Below are 20,165 nucleotides of genomic sequence, written 5' to 3'. Positions count from 1 at the left end.
AGTTCTTTGTATTGACAAAGGTAACTGCGGATCTCCCAACAAGAAAACTCGACGTCAGCAAATGGAAATTCCCCAGCGGGATCGTGTTGGCAGATCCAGAATTCTTCAATCCGAGCACGATAGACATCATCATTGGAGCGGAGATTTTCTACGATCTTCTAATCGAAGGGCAGCACAAGCTAGACGAGGAAGGACCAACTCTGCAAAATACACAACTAGGCTGGGTTGTGTCGGGAAGTGTCTCCAAGGGTCGCAGCATCGATTCCACCATGGCCGTTGTTTCCTGCTCTGAGGAGAGGTTGGATGACTTACTCACGCGATTTTGGGATTTGGAATCGTGTCGGACAAAGGGCGCAATGTCAGTAGAGGAAACCCTTTGTGAAAAGATGTACGATGAAATGACAACGAGAGACACTTCGGGAAGATTCGTCGTAACCCTTCCGAAAAAGCAATATCTAATCGACCGTCTTGGAGAGTCCCGTTCAATTGCGCTTCGAAGATTCGTGTCTCTAGAACGACGATTGAACGCCAACCCTACTTTAAAGCAAACTTACAGTGAATTCATCCATGAATATTTGGATCTAAAACACATGCGTGAAGTTCAAGTACAGCCAAATGAAGTAGAGTCATCACCCTTTCCATACTACATTGCACATCATGCTGTTGTACGACCTGACAGCAGTACTACCAAACTTCATGTAGTCTTTGACGCATCCTGTTCCACAATGTCAGGCGTGTCTCTCAATGATGCCTTAATGGTAGGACCAGTGGTTCAAGAAGACCTACTTTCCACGGTAATCCGTTTCCGTATCCACAAGTTTGCCATCGTGGCTGACATAGCCAAAATGTATAGGATGGTCAACATCGCTTCGAATGATCATCGATTCCAAAGGATATTGTGGAGAGACTCCCCATCTGAGCCAATTCGGACATTCGAACTCACGACCGTCACCTACGGGACATCATCGGCACCATATCTGGCCACCAAGTGCCTCCAGCGCCTAGCAGAAAACGGAGCTGAATTACATCCGACAGCTTCGAAGATTTTGCTGAAGGACTTCTATGTTGACGATATGCTGTCTGGAGCAGATAGCGTAGAAGATGGCATCAAAATATACGGTGAAATGAATGAACTTCTGGATCCTGCGGGATTCACTCTCAGAAAATGGAGTTCGAACAGCTCTGAAATATTAGCAGCCATTCCTGAAATTCTTAAGGACGATCGTACGTCCCTGGAACTGGACTCCTCGAAATCGACTATTAAAACCCTAGGGCTTTCGTGGGAACCCAGCTCGGACTATTTTCGATTCTCTGTGCCTCAGTGGAACGATTCTACTGAGATCAACAAGCGCATCATTTTGTCCGATTTTGCCCGCCTTTTCGATCCTCTCGGACTGGTAGGGCCAGTAGTAGTCCAAGCCAAGATATTTCTCCAGGATCTCTGGAAACAGAAATGTTCCTGGACAGAAACACTCTGCGAGGAACTTCAGCACTGGTGGCTGGAATTTCGACGCAACTTGATTGGACTTTCCACCCTCAAGGTACCTCGTTGGCTCGCTTTTGGCAATGATACGATTTCAGCAGAAATTCATGGGTTTTGTGACGCATCAGAAAAGGCGTACGGAGCATGCATCTATCTTCGATGCACGACGTACGATGGTCTTGTATCGGTCAGGCTAATCACCGCAAAGTCCAGAGTTGCTCCACTTGACGATGTTCAACGCACAAAAAAGAAGATGACTATTCCGCGTTTGGAGCTGTCATCTGCCCTTGTTCTAAGTCATCTATATGAAAAGGTGGTCAACAGTCTTGGCATCTCAGCTCAACCGTTCTTTTGGACAGATTCTACCATTGTCAAATGCTGGTTAGCCTCGTCGCCATCCCGGTGGCAAGCGTTTGTGGCGAATAGAGTGTCGGAGATCCAACATTTGACTCGATCTGGTGTTTGGAACCACATTGCCGGATCCGAATATCCCGCAGACGTCATATCACGCGGAATGACACCCGATCAGCTAGCAGAATATCGTGTATGGTGGGATGGGCCTGAATGGTTACTCCGGCCAAGAAGGGTGTGGCCCATGACAGCACTAACAGACGTCAGAGAGGTTGATCAAACGCTACTGGAGGAGAAGCCCGTTGTCGCTACGCCAGTTCAACATCATCAACCAAATGAAATCTTCAAGCTACGATCAACATTAACAGCGCTAATTCGAATTGCAGCTCTGTGCCGAAGATTTGCTTTTAACTGTAGAAACTTCGATAATAGGAAAACAGGATACTTGTCATTCCAAGAACGAGAGGAAACCTTGTTGCAACTCGTAAAACTTGCACAGAAGGAAAGCTTTGGAGAAGAGATTACGCAGCTCTCGTTAAAAGGCGAAGTTAACTCATCATCTCGTCTAATTTCGCTTCGTCCAAAATTGACGGCAGGAATAGTCGTCGTAGGTGGAAGGCTGGAAAACGCACTCGTTTCCCCTAGCAGAAAACATCCAATGATTTTGGATAATCGTCATCCACTTACTCTTCTGATTGCTAATCACTATCATCTTATATATCTACACGCTGGTCAACAACTTTTGATTGCCAGCATACGAGAACGGTTTTGGCCTCTTCATTTGAGGAGTTTATGCAGAAAGGTGGTACGAAACTGCGTGCGCTGTTTCCGCACACGGCCAAGGCTTCAAGAACAAGTCATGGGCGACTTGCCACCAGAACGAGTATGTCCGGCCCCTCCATTTACCCGAGTAGGCGTGGACTATTGTGGTCCCTTCAAAATTCGCTTTCCACACCGCAAGACTGATGTTCGAATTTGCTACGTGGTAATCTTTATTTGTCTAGTCACTAAGGCTATTCATCTTGAGATGGTATCCGACCAAACAACAGATGGCTTCATAGCAGCTCTTCGCCGTTTAGTTGCTCGACGAGGACGACCAGAGATCGTGATGTGTGACAACGCCAGATATTTTGTGGGAGCAAAAAGAGAATTGGATCAACTCCGTCGATTATTCAACTCACAGGCATTCACGAATTCGATTCCCCAAGCTGCAGCGAGTGAAGGTATCAACTTCAAGTTTATTCCACCCCGGTCTCCCAACTTCGGAGGCCTATGGGAAGCAGTGGTTAAGTCCATGAAATATCATCTAAAGCGAACACTCGGGACTGATATTGTTACACCGGACGAGTTCTATACATTACTAACTCAGATCGAAGCATGTCTAAACAGTCGTCCATTGACCCCTGTTAGCAACGACCCCACGGATTTGGAGGTACTCACCCCGGGACACTTCCTTGTTCATCGTCCGATGTCAGCTATACTAGAGCCTTCGTTGGAAGCTCTGCGAGAAAATACCTTGTCGAGATGGCAAAGAGTGCAGAGATACCTGCAAACCATTTGGAAAAAGTGGTCCACATCGTACTTATCAAATTTACAAAATCGCACAAAATGGACCACACAGCAAAACAATCTTACCGAAGGGATGATGGTCTTGGTAAAGGACGATAACCAACCACCACTGCGATGGTCCCTTGGACGAATTGTCAACGCACATACTGGAGACGATGGAAAGGTTCGAGTTGTGGTAGTTAAAACCAAGGACGGACTGTTCACAAGGGCCATTTCGAAAATTTGTGTCTTGCCAATACAGGACAACGAATCACTAACTGCTAACAATCAAAGGACGCAATAGTTCTTTCAAGGAAGGCGCAACGCGCCCGCGGAGGCCACCCGGTCTCCGCACTCCAGTTAACTTCGTCCGCATCCGTCGACGGTCGCTGACCGTCGCATCAAATATGCCGTCCACACATACACTCATCGCACCAAAGAAGACCAGAAACATTGTCACGCGTTTTGGTCGAATTCAAATCCAGAGTTGCCGTTAAATTATTGTATATACAAGGCGACTAGTTTCCAGTGGAGGTTGAGGAACCTCCACGCGCAGTTACGTAACGATATCATTCGCTATACTTTGAGAAAGCAACACTCTCATTTATTGATAGGACCACTTCAAGAACGAGACGAACGGGAGACGCTATTCAGAAACCTTCAGAACTATTGGACGAACAAGCAGTACGAGGCCATCTATTGTCATCAGAATCACCCTAGTGTAACGTTCGCATGGGATATGCTGAACGCAACGTCAGCGGCGCAATGCGCGCCTGCGGTGGCGCATAGCCACCGCTTCAGGGAAGTCGTTTTGTTTCATTTTATTATTGAGTAAAAAATCGCCTCTCATCTGATTCCAGAGATATGGTCCGTTGGGTGCCTCATCCGAGGCTTGAGCTGAATCGTCTCATGAGAACATCAACTACACATACAGTCCACCATCAACAGGTTCCAATATGATTTGAGCATCAAGGAAGGAAGTAAATATCAGTCTAATCGTCATCGTTCAAACGCCGACTCGTCATCGTTCAAATGAAATTTTTGCGGATAAGATCGTGTTCTCAACGTTCACGTATTTAAGGCGGTACAATACTTACAGCGTTAAAATTTATGTATGAACTGTGCAGAATTAGATATACAAAAATCACTCATTGTTAGATCATAAGACAAGTTATTACTGTACTAAATAGTTCAGTTGAAATTGCTGGTCATTTCAAGGCGGCCGGTGATGTTGGAGCAACAAAGAGAAGAGTAGTTTAGGGACGCGACATGATCATCTAAAAGCTACTAAGGCGATACCTAGCAGCCACAGAAGACCAAGCGCAGAGTGCTGTGGTGAATATAGCTTCGGCTTATCATTCTCTCGATCCTCTCTTGCTCTCGTTATCACCGATCACTGATCGTAGGCTAGGTAGTACGGGATATAGGATGTACATTTTAGTCGTTACCACATTATCAACGTGTCAAGTACAATAAAACCAGTGCATGCAAATATTAATAAAGCAGGTTCAGTTCAATAAAGTCCGTAGTTTAAAGTCACACGCGAGTTTCTATCTACAAATTCGACGAAAAGTGAACCAGTGCGGAGTGTCATCAACAATGAACAAGGAGGTGTGGAAAGGTATTGACCAAATTTATTCGATAATCTTATATTTTTTCAAGATGTTGATTAATGTAGTAACAGATTTTATCATGCCTTTTTCATTTCTTTTCTCGCTCTAGGGGATAGCTAATGTAAACTAGAATGACACTTGTTCCTGATCCTATCCTGCCTGGTAAAATACAATTGGCTTAAATTCAAAGCTTTATATTGGAATGAACTAAAGTAGACAGTTCGAGTCATTGTAATAAACGACAGATTTTATTGCAATTTTGGGTTGAGAATCCTGTTTGTCTTTATCAACATTAAAATAAAGATTATTGAAAAAGTAAAAAAGCTCTTTGAGTTTTGGATCCATGTTTGTTATCTTTTGGGGTAGATTCATTTCATCATAATTTATAGATGCAGATTTTTGCTTGTCCTCAAATTTTATTCCCAAATCGAACACACATAATCTTTGAAAAAAGAACAAAAACATGTTTCATAATTTCCTTTAAGAAGAAATTCCGGAATCATTACTCGTTGTACACGGATCACAACAGAAAACAAACAAGAAAATATCAGGCTGGACCATACATTCAGTAAATTCTCAAAGTAATACAAGTCTATTTATTGAAGATTCCCCTCATAATATGGGATAAGAGCAAAGACAACATATCAAGAAGACAGAGTTGCCAGTTCAGTTCAGAATCTGAACACATTAACAGCAACACGTCTTTCGGGTAAAGGTGATACTTTATATATCTACTTTTATATTGAGATTGCTATCTTCGTACAATTGACAAAACCTTTATATCTCATTTACTATTGCGATTTCTGTTCAATGTACAGCGATTCTCAAAAGTTAACAAACTTGAACATAAATCTCATCAAATTATTTTTCTATCCTTCATTAAACTATCAATCAGGATTTGCAATCGAAAATAAATCAAATGACTGAATATCTAATCGAGTTTGATCAAATATAAAGTAAAATTTAGGCCAAATATATCCCCCAAGATGCTAACGAGGAAAAAGGTTGATTCAAGATTACATCAAGCATACTCCAAAATGAGTGAAGAAAAAAAGAAGAAACAAATATATCTGTGACAGAAAAAAAAGTCTTAATTTCGTTCAAATTTGATCTACTCTTCTCTATATCTCCATGCTCCTAAAATATCATTGGTGCGCATAAAACGGTGGAATCTGGAATTATGTTTTTTACGCTTAAAGGTGGCATTTTGCTAGCATTCAGGTTATTCTGAACACACTGTTAAAATAAGGCAATCCATTTTTTTTACAAATAAAAATGTTTTTGGAATAAAGCTTCTTAACCAATAGGCCCCGTGCGAATCTAGAAACTTTGATAAAAATTCAATAGCTTTCTCTGGCAATTTTAGATCGCGATGTAGTTTTCTACAAAGTTGTACACAATGAAATTGTTCATCAGATTCTCACTTTTGGTCATATTATAAATATCTAAAATACTACCTAGGGACCATTCATAAATTACGTAACGCAAAAATTGCCCAAAATTGACTCCCCCCTCCCCCCATGTAACAAATTGTCACAAATTTCTTCATCCCCCCCTCCCCTGTTACGTAACAAATTCCTAGAAAAATTTTTTTTTTCTTCGGTGAAAACATGTTACGTAACGATCTAGCTAACTCCCCCTCCCCCCTATGTCACAACATGTCACAACTTGTTGTACCCCCTCCCCCCCCCTAAAAGCGTTACGTAATTTATGAATGGTCCCCTAGGGACAAAGATGTGAACCAGTTTAACTGAAAAACGTTTCAAACAAAAAAACTTTAAAATAAAAAGTTATTTTAGTTTTTTTCGAAAAAAATTGTTCTACCAAACACACCGTGCCACATTATCGCTTTTGATTTAGGTAGATTTTGCAAAATACAAAACGTTGCAGAAAAGGACTGTTGGCGGCATGTATTGGAGTAAAACAGCAACACCGACTATATCGTTGTTTGGTACTGCCTGATCAGGTCTCCTGGGTAAGGTCCCCGCTGTGTTCCGGGTGATGCTGGTGCAGCTGCCCAGAAAGACTGTTGATAGAAACCGAATCAAAAGTCCCCTTAATATCCAAGAAAACTGATGCCATCTGCTCTTTGCTAGTATAGGCCATTTGAATTTCTGTTTAGAGCAACGCAGGGCAATCATTTGTCCCTTTGCTTTTGCGGAAGCCAAATTGTGTATCTGACGATAAGCAATTTGTCAAAACCTTGTCAAAAAGAAGGTAGATAGGTGGAGCAGATCCTGCCGAAGGTCACCCAATAATAGTCTGAGTTTTCATATATCCTCTTCCCGTCAGCTACATTCAGCTACAGCTTACATTCAGCATCAGTTGCAAGCTGATGCTGAATGTAAACGTTTTGCAATCCAGTATCTTCACTGGCTGAAACATGGAGGCCTTAAAATAGCCAACCCCATGTGTCAACTGATCGTTACAATTCAAACTTTAATCGGAAACGACCCCATAAACTTCAACCCAATTAGCTGGTACATACACACTGTACTCCTTCCTAAAAGGCCCATTTCCAGCAATGTCATCACGGTGGAGGAAGATCACGGTGGAGGAGGATGGGTAGAACTTAAGGTGGGGCGTTGTCAGGGCATATTGCCCAGTGTACGTTGGAAAGAGAGACAGAAATGGGGAATGTTATATAATAGCGGTACTTATCTTGGATAACAGTATTCGGGCAGCTTACAAGAAACGAAACACTGCTACTGCTCTGTTGGTCGAACAACGGTTAACGTGCGCACACAAAAGAAAAAAATAAATAACACAACCTCGAAGAGGTGGAGAACGCACAAGATAAGAAAGCGGATTAGCACTATTCTTTAAAGCGTTACACTGCACGGACTACAAAGATTGACTTATCGCTCCGAGAGTTACCGTACCAATATCAGCCTTACAATAATAAGTGCTGATTTTTGACACACTTCGGATTATTGGTCGATTTGCAGAACAGGAGTCTGATTGATGTTAACACAAAGCAATACGTTCGGCGAAGTGATGAATGTTGACGTCCACAGCCTCACCGCCGTAAACCTGAATCGCCTGTTTCATACACTACTAACAGAGTACCGTGAAGTAACGTTCCCGGCAACGTTGCAGGGTTATTTTCAGCACGATGTTACCACAGCATCACAAATGGCATTCCAGCTGCTTCAAACATGAGGAGAATGCATCCGGATAAATTGAAGTCAGAAAAGGACGAGTTCGCCTTGATATTGGAGTTGGATTGGTTGGTGACACACATAATTTGTTCAGCACTTTTGTAGGTAAGCACGTCTTTACGACCTTGGGTTTAATACGCGCTTATCATCAGATTCCAGAAGAGATATTCCCAAAGTCCCGTAATTACTTCTTTCGGATTGTCAGAGTTCACTCGACACTTCAGTTCGGTCTGTGCAACGCAAATCAATCGTTCCAGCGCTTCTGAACATAATCCTCGGCGATCTAGACTAGGTTGTGATACTTATCGATGATATTGGTATCGCATTGACGACGCTCGGGGAGCACATGGTTCATGGTCTAATAGGGATCTTTAATTTGGAAAAATTGTGCCAGTTTTTCATATGTTTGGTAGCGGGTGTCCTTACGAGTACACTCATATCATTCTTAAACCTTAATTATTCTGATTTTTAAATTTAAAAAAACCAAATTGAACTCAACCAGCAAACTGACAGTTGTCCTACTAAATGACGTATCTGCAAATATCTCGTTCGCCTCATTGTTAACCGGGACAGCACCCCACACAGCATGATCTGGTACTTTGTCAATCCGCTAGCAACCTGCCATCCCAAGTTTCATCTGCAAACTATGGTAGATCTGATAAGGCAACCTATAGGGTCGTGCAAGTCGCATGGGTTTGGATGTGTTATTGTCCTAAAAGGAAACAAACTAAAAAATGTTTTTTTCAATAGTTTCGGGCAAAAAATTGAAAAAGGACTGAGATATTAACTCACGGTACTAATCTGCATCAGAATATGCCTTAACCCGCACACCCCTAAAGATCCCTATTGTTTTTGAGCGATTCGACCAATATGGTCACCATGGACGTCAAACGGTGGGATAACAAAATTCTCACAAGTTTCCTATCTCATGCCTCCACGCGAGTCTAAGTCTATTGATGACATTTGGTCCTTAGACCGGCGACGCCTTCTGCCGATAGTAGCAAAATGAGAGGGTGCGAACAGATCTAGTCGAGAAAACATTGCCGTAAAAATGAATAGTTGATCGGAAATTAGCCCCAATACGAATAATCTGACTAGCATCTATGATCACGGGTCAATACGTATTGAAAATTCGCCGCGTCTGTTTTATGAACCTAATTTCAAGCTCCGTTATTGCTAACAAGCCCGTGCATCAGGTTAACAATCCTTTATATTTCCCTTCAGTGTTCGTTATTATCGCTCGTATACTTGTATTCCACAATCTGATATGGAAAATAAGAAATACTTTCCTTGATTTATAACATCTCGCGCTATTTTTGCCTGTATAATGTGTCACTCTAGCTTGTCACTCTAGCCTGTATAATGTGTCACTCGGTAGTTTTCAAGCCAATAAATATATCGTAGAGAAGAAGTAGCGAATTCTGTCCAAATACTGTTGCAATAAATAGTGATCCAGCCCATTACGCAGATAAGATTAGCTTTTCTAGGTAATACTCCCACGGTCGGCCGAGTGGAGTTCAAATTACTTTTGTTTAGGGAACATAGTATACTTTCGGTAGCCGGCTGCCCAGAGTTTAAAAAAAACAAAAACTAAACAAGATCTCTTTTTCGAGTGATCGTGCACTCGAAGACTAACTAAACAACTACGTAATAAAATATGCTTTACAGGTCGCATCGCTTGCTTGGAGCGAATCCTAGACCTGATACCCTTCCAAACTACCAACTCCGCGACACCTATGGAAGAGTCTGATGAATCGTCGTCCTTCCGTTAAGTAGGTGGAGCATCAACAATTCCTGTCTACCTTATCCTTTATCCTTCCCCGTGAACGATGAAGATGGGGGCGGCCGGCAATGATGGCTATCATGCTGTTGAGGTTTTAATATGGGTCGAATTGGTATGAATTCCTACTTACCATTTCCTAAGCAACTCTTATTAGATAATCAGCAGTCAAACATGATGAAGTCAGTGTGCAATCCGCCAAAATCATCGTCACAACGCAACGCAACGATTCGACCAATATGGTCACCATTTCGCTCTTTCAAAGTTTAAGTTACCCGAGTTCTCATGTAAGCAATGAGGGGTTACGTTCACAGCCTTCTCAGGTTCAGGCCGTCCTTGATTACTCGCAGCCTTGATTACTCGTGTATTCGCCATAAAGAATATAAAACTACAAACAAATTGCACGTCCTGTTCTTTGTTTCTTAGTCACAGATGTAAACATTAAAAAAATGAAACATGAGCTGGAAGCTTTCATTTCGATTTTATGAACGTTTGCTTTTTTGATACTAGTTCTGCTAAGTATTATCCTATATTTCAAATTCACATCAACGATGGTGTCAATTAGCAGTAACGATCTAACCCAATTAAATAACATAACTCACCAACACAATCTTACCCTCAACTTTTCTCTTATCGTTCACAGAAGAATGAGCTGGGCCATTCGACGGTTGCTGCGCGGGGCGATGCACGTGTTCAGCTGGTTCGTCGTCCCGTACTCGTATGTGGTAAGTGCGCGGATTCGACACAAACAGCTTCCGCCCATTGAAAATCCGTTGCTACAAATTCCGGCCGTAACATTGGCCGCCAAAATTCGAACCGGTCAAATCAAAAGCGAAGCCGTTGTCAGTGCTTACATCGAACGGTGTCGACAGGTTAACCCGCTTTTGAACGCCATTGTGGAGGAACGTTTCGAGCAGGCTTTGGAGGATGCTAGGCGAATCGATCAGGAGGTGGCTGAGGGTTTGAAAAGTGAAGAACAGTTGGCTAATGAGACTCCCATTCTCGGAGTTCCAGTTACTATCAAGGAAAGTCTGGGAGTTAAAGGCATGAGCAATTCTGGTGGGAGAAAACTGAAAAATAAACGAATCGCTCAACAAGACGCACCGGTTGTACAACAAATTAAGAAAAATGGAGGAATTATACTGCTAGTTAGCAACACTCCTGAGCTGTGCATGTGTTGGGAAACGTACAATAAATGTACTGGACTCACCAAAAATCCATACGATTTACGGCGAACAGTAGGTGGATCATCGGGTGGTGAAGCCGCCCTAATTAGTTCCGCAGCGTCACTGATGGGAGTGACGACCGACATAGCCGGGTCTTCTCGACTGCCAGCTGCATTTGTTGGTGTATTCGGACACAAACCTTCCCCATTCGTTGTGTCCCCTTACGGTCACCATCCATCGTGTGAGGATGAAACGTGGGGTAATTTTTTCACTCCAGGTGCAATGTGCCGATATGCAGAAGATCTTCCACTTCTCCTGCGAGCCATGAGAGACCCCGATGGAACGGCCGTCACCTTAGATGCATCAGTGAATCTAACCGATCTTAAATACTACTACATGGAAAATGATGGTCCGACCGGATTAACCGAACCAATTCAACCGGACATACAGGCTGCCATTGCAAGCGTGGTGAATCACTTCAACGCCGAGAAGGTTCATCTGAAACGACTGATTTGGTCGTTGGACATTTCCATGTGTAAAATGCTGAGAATGAAGGATGTTGAAACGATCTACACTCTGCAGCAGGATGGTCAACCAAACACCACCTTTGGCAAAGAAATATTCAAATATTTATGTGGTTGCTCTGACTCCGACCTTCCTTCGGTGGCGATCGGCCCCATGCAGCATATCATCCAGAACTACATTCCCAGTTCAAGGCTAGCCTTCCTGGACGAGCAAACTGAATTGCTTCGGAAGGATTTCATCGACATGCTTGGGACGAACGGAGTGTTCATTTATCCAGTGTTCCCAAACACTGCCCATCGGCATTTTGAAATTTACTACAAACTGGTGGACACGAGCTACATGATGGTGTTCAACACCCTCGGTCTTCCGGCAGCTTCCTGCATGGTTGGGATGGACCGCAACAAGCTGCCCATGGCTGTGCAGGTAAAACTAATTTTTAATGATAAGTTGTTTTCTTGGAGTTCTAATGAAGTGCATTTCATTCCAGATAGTGTCTAGTCCTGGTCAGGATCATCTTATTTTAGCAGTAGCCAAAGAGTTGGAGCGAAAGTACGGTGGTTGGGTACCCCCGTCGGTTTAATATGGATTATGGAAACCATGAAGTGACTTTTAAGGTGTTAGTGATAAGCTTCAACCATAGATAGCCCTGGCAGAATGATAGGCTAAGAGATACTGTTAATATTTTTCTATATTCTAGATAGTTGATTTGAATCCATTAATTAAAGTTTTTTGAGGATATTTTTCAAGGAGTGAGTATTATTTTTGCCGTGTGATATAATCTGCCAATGTTGCATAAACTACTAATCAACAAACGGTGTGGCTCGGATGTTTGTTCTCGTTAAGTTGGTGTTTTTTTCTTGAGATTTTCCGTGCACGGTTTTCAATAGCGTGAAGATTCATCACAGTACTGACACGTGGCCATTTGATTATCAGATACACAGTGTGGTCTGTGCATGTTCCATGAGGGTCACAAAAGAAGGAATTTGGCGGTTTATTCGCATTTTTACCACACTGTTGGGAAAGCTGGGAAAAAAATCCTCCTTTTGGTAATGTTGGTAAAACTGGCCTTATAGAACTTTTACGAAGCAAACTGAGGTGTCCTCTATAGTCCCCGCCTCTATAGTCCTCTATAGGAGATTTATGGTGAGACAAAATATACTTCTAATGAGTTTTAAGAATTATGGCAGCCATTCTACAAGATTTATGGAAGGAATTTACTTTTAACGTATCAATGCAGTGGTTCCGTTTCAAAATTGTTTTTGATAGAATGGTTTCCCAATTTTCGAATGTATACGTAGCTGAATGTTTACCAGAATAATGTTTATGTTTATTACCTTCACCAACAAGCCCCTTGGCCCCAATGGTGGTTGCTTAAACTAATTACATTTTAAAATTGACAACATTTTCGCTTTTATAGCATTCCGCGTCCGGTTGAAGTCAAAGGCCGTCGCCACACTGTTTAAAATTCGTTGGAGTCCGGTTACAGCGCTCTGGCAACCATAGTTGGTTCTCCTGAATGGAACTCGCAGAAGGAAGTTATTACGTAGAGCTCGAACGCGGGCTTGAAGATCCAGACGTCCGAGGATTGTAGGGCAATCCACTCTGGCAGAGAGTAAGTCCGAGACGAACAGGGCTCGAGAGCAGTCCCTCCGAATGCTGAGTGTATCGAGGTGTATAAGCTGGCAACGGTTTTCATAGCTCGGCAGCTGAAATCTGTTTCGCCATGGGAGATGACGAAGGGTGAAGCGTATGAACCTGCGTTGGACAGCCTCGATTCTGTCAATCCCGTTCTGGTAGTACGGATTCCAAACAGCTGAACAATATTCTAACGTTGAGCGGACCAACGCGCAGTAAAGCGATTTAAGACAATATACGTCCCTGAAGTTTTTCGCTATTCGGAAGATGAACCCAAGTTTGAATGTTAATGCCGAATCCATGATGACTCCGAGATCTTTGATGTGAGAGTGTCGTGGAATGCTCGAGCCGAAGAAATGGTAGTTAAACTGAGTCGGTTGGCGTTTCCGCGTGAACGTAACGATTGAGCATTTGCTCAGGTTTAAAACCATTCTGTTTTGATCACACCACGTGCTAAAGCTGTCCAGATCCCTCTGAAGAAGCTCGGCATCGGTTTTATCCCGTATTTGTTGAAAAATTTTCATGTCGTCGGCGAAAGAAAGGCGGGGTCCTTGTAATGTGAAATTGACGTCATTAAAGTAGAGGAGGAATATTACTGGACCGAGATGGCTTCCTTGTGGTATGCCGGATGTAGCGAAGAATGGTGCAGATAGACAGTCCTTAATGCTGATTTGGAGTTGCCTTCCATCGAGGTAGGAACGAAACCAGCGCAGAAGTTGTCCATGAATGCCGAGTTTGTCCAGCTTCGCTATTGCGATATCATGGTTGATTTTGTCGAAGGCCGCAGATAGATCCATATAAATAGCATCGGTTTGCAATCCGTCAGCGAATCCATCCATTACATATGTTGTGAACGAGAGCAGGTTTGTCGTTGTCGATCGTTTAGGCATGAAACCGTGTTGGTCATCTGCAATGTAGTGTTTGCAGTGAAAGAAAATAGGATCTAACACAACCAGCTCGAACAGTTTTGATACAGCACTTAAACACGAGATTCCCCGATAATTGTCAACGTTCGATTTGTTTCCTTTTTTATGAACTGGAAACATGAGCGCTGCTTTCCAGCAGGAAGGGAATGTACCAGTAGTGAGTGATAGCTCGAAGACTCGCCGAAGTGATTCAAGAAGCCCGCTGATGCACTTTTTGACAAAAATCGAGGGAACACCATCTGGACCTGGGGAACAAGATGCTTTCAGTTTGGAATTTGCTGCAAGAATGGCAGCATTATCGACACAAATTCGGTTGATGGTTCGTCCTAGAGAAGGAGTTAAATTAGCGGCGGCAGCGACTTGTTGTGGTGGCAGGCGCTCGTTGGAAAAAACGCTTGAAATTTTGTCGGATAACAGTTGGCAAATTTCCTTAGTGTCGGTGCCTAAAACTCCATTAAACGACATACAAGATGGCAAACCGGATTCTTTTCGCTGCTCGTTAACATACTTCCAGAACGACTTGGGCTTGGATTTCAGTTGACGCTCGACGTTTCGCTGATGTCTAAGAAAGGCACGTCTGCTTTGCTGTTTGTATTCGTGGTTGAGTTGAAAGTAGTGATTTCGTAATGCAAGTGTCTTATGCTTCGAGAATTTTTTAAATGCAGCTCGTTTGGCAGATTTTAAACGTCTTAGGACGGTTGATTGCCAGGGAGGGTGTTCATCGGTACTAATTGTTCGTTTTGGTACATGGCGGTCGATAAGGTAGTTAAGAATACTAGAAAACGTCATCGCTGCTTCGTTCGCGTCGTCATTGTTAATATTTTCGTCCCAGTTTATATCCAACAGCGTGCTAACGATGCTGTCGTAGTCAGCGTTTTTAAAATCGTAGACGATAGAGCTTGAGACGTCTTCAAAATTCACTCCTAAGTTACCAGCGAATACAAGATGTAGTGGGGGATGATGACGCACCTGCTTGACTAAAGGAGTCGGTGCAGTGCAGCAGTACGGAGCGCAGTCCCGGGCACTTACAAAGCAGAGGTCCAATGTACGTCCATTCTCGTTGGTGACATTATTAATTTGCCGAAGAGTTGCGCTGCTGTAGTTGTCCAAAATACAACTGGCATTGTTAATAAGCGCAGATTTTTCGATATCCAATCGTAGAAAACCATTACTTGCTTGGCACCACGTCAAGCCAGGTAAGTTGAAGTCGCCCAGTATAACGATATCATCAGACGGGGCGGCGATCGAGGCGATAAAAGAAACGGAGGAAAGATGTACATCGATCAGGCTGGAATCACGAATTCTGTCAGGTGGAAAATACACAACACACAGGAACAGATTGCGATCGGCAAGTTTCACTGATATCCACACTTGCTCGGAGCTCGCCCACCGGTCATCGTTGATCACTCGGGCTTTTATACCACGGCGAACGGTGATAAGCACACCACCGCCTGATGTCTTGTGGCTGTTGAGGGCATTGCGGTCACAGCGGTAGACATCGAATGTTGAACCAAAGACATGGCGAGACAGAGTACGGTTGTCGACCCACGTCTCGGTCAAGGCGATAACGTCGTAACAGCAACCCGTGGTCGCGAGCAAATAGCTGTCCGTTGATGAATTTAGGCCACCAACATTCTGGTAGTAAACCTCGATGTTGTTGGAGGACGGATCAGGTACAGCAGAGAGCGAAGCCATGTTGCCGTGTAGGAAGATCCTTTCGTCAATCTCACGAACAGTATCGGAACGGTTCACGGTCGCCTGGTCGACTGTGGTGAGGGATTCGAGGCATCCCGAATCAACTGCGTCGCGCCCCAAAATACGACTATCGTCGTCGTCGAGAGAAATGGTTGGCATCTGATAAGAAGATGTCGGAGCAAAAGGCAAAAAACTGGAAGCGAAGAATACATCAGCGCTTGAAGTGTTCGGAACAGATGTATACTTGCCATTTGCGGCAGGTTGGAAGACCCTTTCACCCATCCCACACACAGTACCGGGACGACTGATGATCGCTGGCTGCAAGTGCTCGACTGTGGCGGGGGGATCGAGGGCTTCCATAGTGCCAACTGCGGTGCGTCCCAGTATGCGTTGGAACCCGATGGCGGAATGCGGAGAGCAGCAACGGGGTGGTAGCAGCTTGCGGCGAGATTCGTACGATGAGCTAGAAGCGTGAATCGGTTCAACCGTTGTATCGTTACAATTTTTATTATACTTGCCGAGAAAGGCGGCTTGGAAGACCCCTTCCCCACCCACACATACAGGACCGGGACGACTGATGAACGCTGGCGGCAAGGGCTCGACTGTAGCGGGGGGATCGAGGGCTTCCATAGTACCAACTGCGTTGCATCCCAGTATGCAATCGGCATCGATACTCCTTCACAAGGGCGGTGTGGCTTGGTATAGTGGCATAGCCAATCGTTGCGGAGTCCTCTGCAGGATCATTGATGGGCCGGGTTGCATTAGAGAGGTACATGCTTCTTCTGGAGGCGGTGGAAAATCAGTCGGCGGACTCCAAATGTTCTGGGTACGGCTGTCTTCAAATTCCCTGAACAGTATGCCTTGCGGCCATGTGTCAGGATTAAGAGCTGCATCACGGTACTTTGGGTGAACTCCAACTTTGAAGGATATGAAGTTCAAAGTACTGACGTCTATGCCTTTTTTAACAAGCGGAATAACCTTTATCTCCTCGTTACAATTTAGTCCTTCTTTAGACATTTTTTCGACAGTCTCTTTGCTAACGCTAGGATGAAAGCGCGAAAGATACATCCAGAGCAACGGCGCGGGAGGTGGAACCGTAAAAATGTTGCTATTATCGACTAGCTTTCGACTACCAACAAGAATATTGCTCGGATCAGGGCCATCCTCGCAACGACGTTTCTGAGGTGGTCTGGAGTAGCTGTTGAAACCTTTCTAGCCAGGCGCGAAATTTGCTGGTTATTTTTGGATAACTCGGCCTTTAGCTCAGCACAGACGTAATCCGTTTTCCCAGCGATAGCAGCGATAACACATCCAAGTGAAGAAACGTTGTCGCGAAAGCGAGCAAACTTCATCAGCTTGACACATTCATTGCACATCCAAAATAAGTTTGGGTTTTCCGCAAGTTTTTTTCAAAAACGGCTTGTTAAGTTGTTTCCCACATTGCATATGTACCACATTTTTGCAAAAACCCATGCATTCAATAAAGTCGTCATCCGATTTGACGGTTTTCGCGCAGTGATGACATGCACTTGCCATAATGCGTGCCGATCTGAGAATGCGAACAATGAAATATAGATGGCGCTGCGGTCGGTGGAAAGTTTGGTGGTTAAGTCACAGAAGTTCACTCAATTACGTTCTTCGCTGATTTTTTCGCAACACAAAAGCAAACAGGAGACACTTTCACACTGCACAATAACAATGTTAAAAACAAAATACTGAGTCGATTAACACGACAAACAACGATAAAAACTTCACAAATCTCGTCAAAAAGTAAAAATAGTTGTAAACAACTAATCGGTAGGAATACACTGAACCAAAAAAAAAGAAAAAAAATGGATCGCAATACCCAAATAATACCTCTATCTGATCGGAAATTGATGCAGCAATTTTGTACCGAACCCCGTGAAATGTAGGATACTAGAAATAAAGGAAATTATACACCCTTATTCTTGTTTACGACGAATGCGAGATTCGCTCGAAAGTGGTTTGTATTTCCGTTTTCGACAGTAAAATCAAATGGGTTTACTATTCGTTCGAATCGCTTTCGAACGAATCTTGCATTCGTCATAAACAAGAATAAGGGTGATAGATTTAAGGACAACAGTGATTATCTGCGTTATAATTGGTCCGTGCAATTCGGGCAACGATCGAGTTAGCACTGCCTCATTGGATGACCATAAACGGTGGGCTCGGTGGCTCGCATAAAAGAAACGGCCTCTTTAAAAATTATTCAATTCGTGTTTTGTTGTCGTACTGTATGAAGACTGATTCGTTTCGTTTTGCTAGGAGAAACAACCAAATATTCAGGCTTTACTGAGGAAAAGTTCAACTCGAATTCTCGCGTTCTCGTGTTAAAATTCTGAAATGCATCCTTGTCCGGTTGTTTGGTGAGGACGAGGACAGGTGAGTAAAGACCGAGAGGATCGTAGAACTCGGCGAAGACACACCGCTTCATCACGTCTCTTGTCGATGGCTTGACCTGGTTAACGAGGAGTGGTGCATTTACATCCCAGAGCAAACCCAGGACCTTGATGACAGTATTTGCTTCAACGGCGCTTGGGTCTCACGTTTCCCAGGTGGTAAGTTCTAAAAAATTGAAATTGCGTTGTCCACGTAAACTTCGTATTTTATTAATTCAACTGCAGTCCTTTTCTTCCTCGGCCAACTGTACCAGGCTCCGCGTGACTTGGTATGCAACCAATGATACACTATAAGCAACGGTGTCTTGTTCCAGAATACTCGAATTCTCGCGTTCTCGTGTTAAAATTCTTAAAAGCATCCTCTGCGGCTGCTGTACCTTCACAGGGCGCCAAAAAGTTGTTAAGACGGACACTACCTCCAAATGGACGGTCTTAGTAGTGAGGGTGGCTCAAATTGAATCGAGGAAGTCGACGCCAGTAACTGCGAAGGGCAGCGACGGATCAACTTTCAAGTTGCTCATCAATTGAATCGGTTTGATTGCATCGAAACATATTCACGGAATGCCTGATAGTGGATCGAGCCAGTATCGTTGCCGCATGGCAGCGCCGCACTTTGGCCGATGTAAAGTAGTTCGACGTACATTTCCGTACTACCTCGAAGCAGTCCGTATTGGAAAGTATGTCGGATGACGGCAATAATTCTGCAGGGTTTTCTGAAATTTTTTGTGTATAACTCACTGAATTTCATTTCCAACGCAGAAGAACTGGATAATACGGATATAGCCTCTTTCAATTTGATTAGTTAACGACGGTCAAATTATCAATAGTTGTTGACAAACCGCTGAGCATATTCGATGACTCGTTGCAGTTCGCAGAAGCTACTAAATCAAGAAAAAGAAAAAAGTTGGTTTGATTTTCATAGTGAGTACGGCTAGGACCGCTTTCATTTCTGGTAGATCTACATCTGGAACAGCTGCAGGCGGTACAATGTGATAAATTGTCAAGGCGAGAAATTCAATACCGTGTCAGGTTGTTTCTGCTCAGGATCTACGATAGGTAGTCTTAGAAAACGACACCGGGGATCCTTTGCCGTTCCATCGGCGTGTATGCTCCGCACGCAAACACAATGGCTCCGTATGTTACGACCGAGGCGACAGAGACACACGTTGTTGTTTTCAACACCTCTAGGAACTTGGATTTGGTTGAGGTGTGACACTGGAGTTCTTGACACTGTAGTGCATGATTCTCGTCGAATGGGTTGTCTACTTGTTTGGCGAGGACGAGGACAGGTGAGTAAAGACCGAGAGGATCGTAGAACTCGGCGTAGATACACCGCTTGATCACGACGTCTCTTGTCGTTGGCTCGATCTTATTAGTCTTCCGGCAGTCGCGCTAGTGCACTGCTCTGAAAATCTAGCGAAATACTTTTAGCGCACCAGCGGCTGGTCGTTCAACGGGCCATTTGCGCGACTTCCGAAGGGTTAAAGAAGAGTAGTGTGCTTACCTCCAAGCGCAGGAGTAGTGTGTTTACCTCCCAATTTGCAAATGTCTGCCGTGAAAGTTACTTCATGGGTGAGAAAGCGAAGCATGATGGAATACAGATCGCTTCGCACTACCTGGCCGATGATGAGTGCATCGCTCAAAGCAAAATTGGACGAGACTTCGCGCTGGCATCGAATACTACCCGACATTTCGTGGCTATACTAGAACGGCGCAAAATGGCGTGATGCGATAAATAAAAATTCTTCTAGGCCTGCGGGTCATCTGATTCGGTCACTTCGAGGCTTTGACCGAGATCCTCGTACTATTAGATGAACCTCATCTGGAGCTCGGCCGGGGTTACGTAGCAATCTCCTCTCTAT

At 43.9% G+C, this 20,165-nt stretch overlaps 1 protein-coding gene across 2 annotated transcripts in view; it reads left to right on the top strand.

Moving 5' to 3' along the window:
• LOC131684091 (fatty-acid amide hydrolase 2-B) overlaps positions 1–12,373 on the top strand; it is a 42,330-nt gene extending 29,957 nt beyond the window's left edge. For both annotated transcript variants that reach the window (XM_058966646.1, XM_058966647.1), the window contains exons 2-3: positions 10,580–12,050; positions 12,115–12,373. In XM_058966646.1, coding sequence (XP_058822629.1) covers positions 10,580–12,050; positions 12,115–12,207 — 1,564 coding nt within the window. In that variant the 3' untranslated portion in view covers positions 12,208–12,373. The remainder of the gene's footprint in view (positions 1–10,579; positions 12,051–12,114) is intronic.
• The last annotated feature ends 7,792 nt before the right edge of the window (positions 12,374–20,165 follow it).

Source organism: Topomyia yanbarensis, chromosome 2 (assembly GCF_030247195.1).
Source record: "Topomyia yanbarensis strain Yona2022 chromosome 2, ASM3024719v1, whole genome shotgun sequence".
In the NCBI taxonomy this organism is placed as follows: Eukaryota; Metazoa; Arthropoda; class Insecta; order Diptera; family Culicidae; genus Topomyia; species Topomyia yanbarensis.
This window is presented reverse-complemented; position numbering and strand designations above follow the sequence as displayed.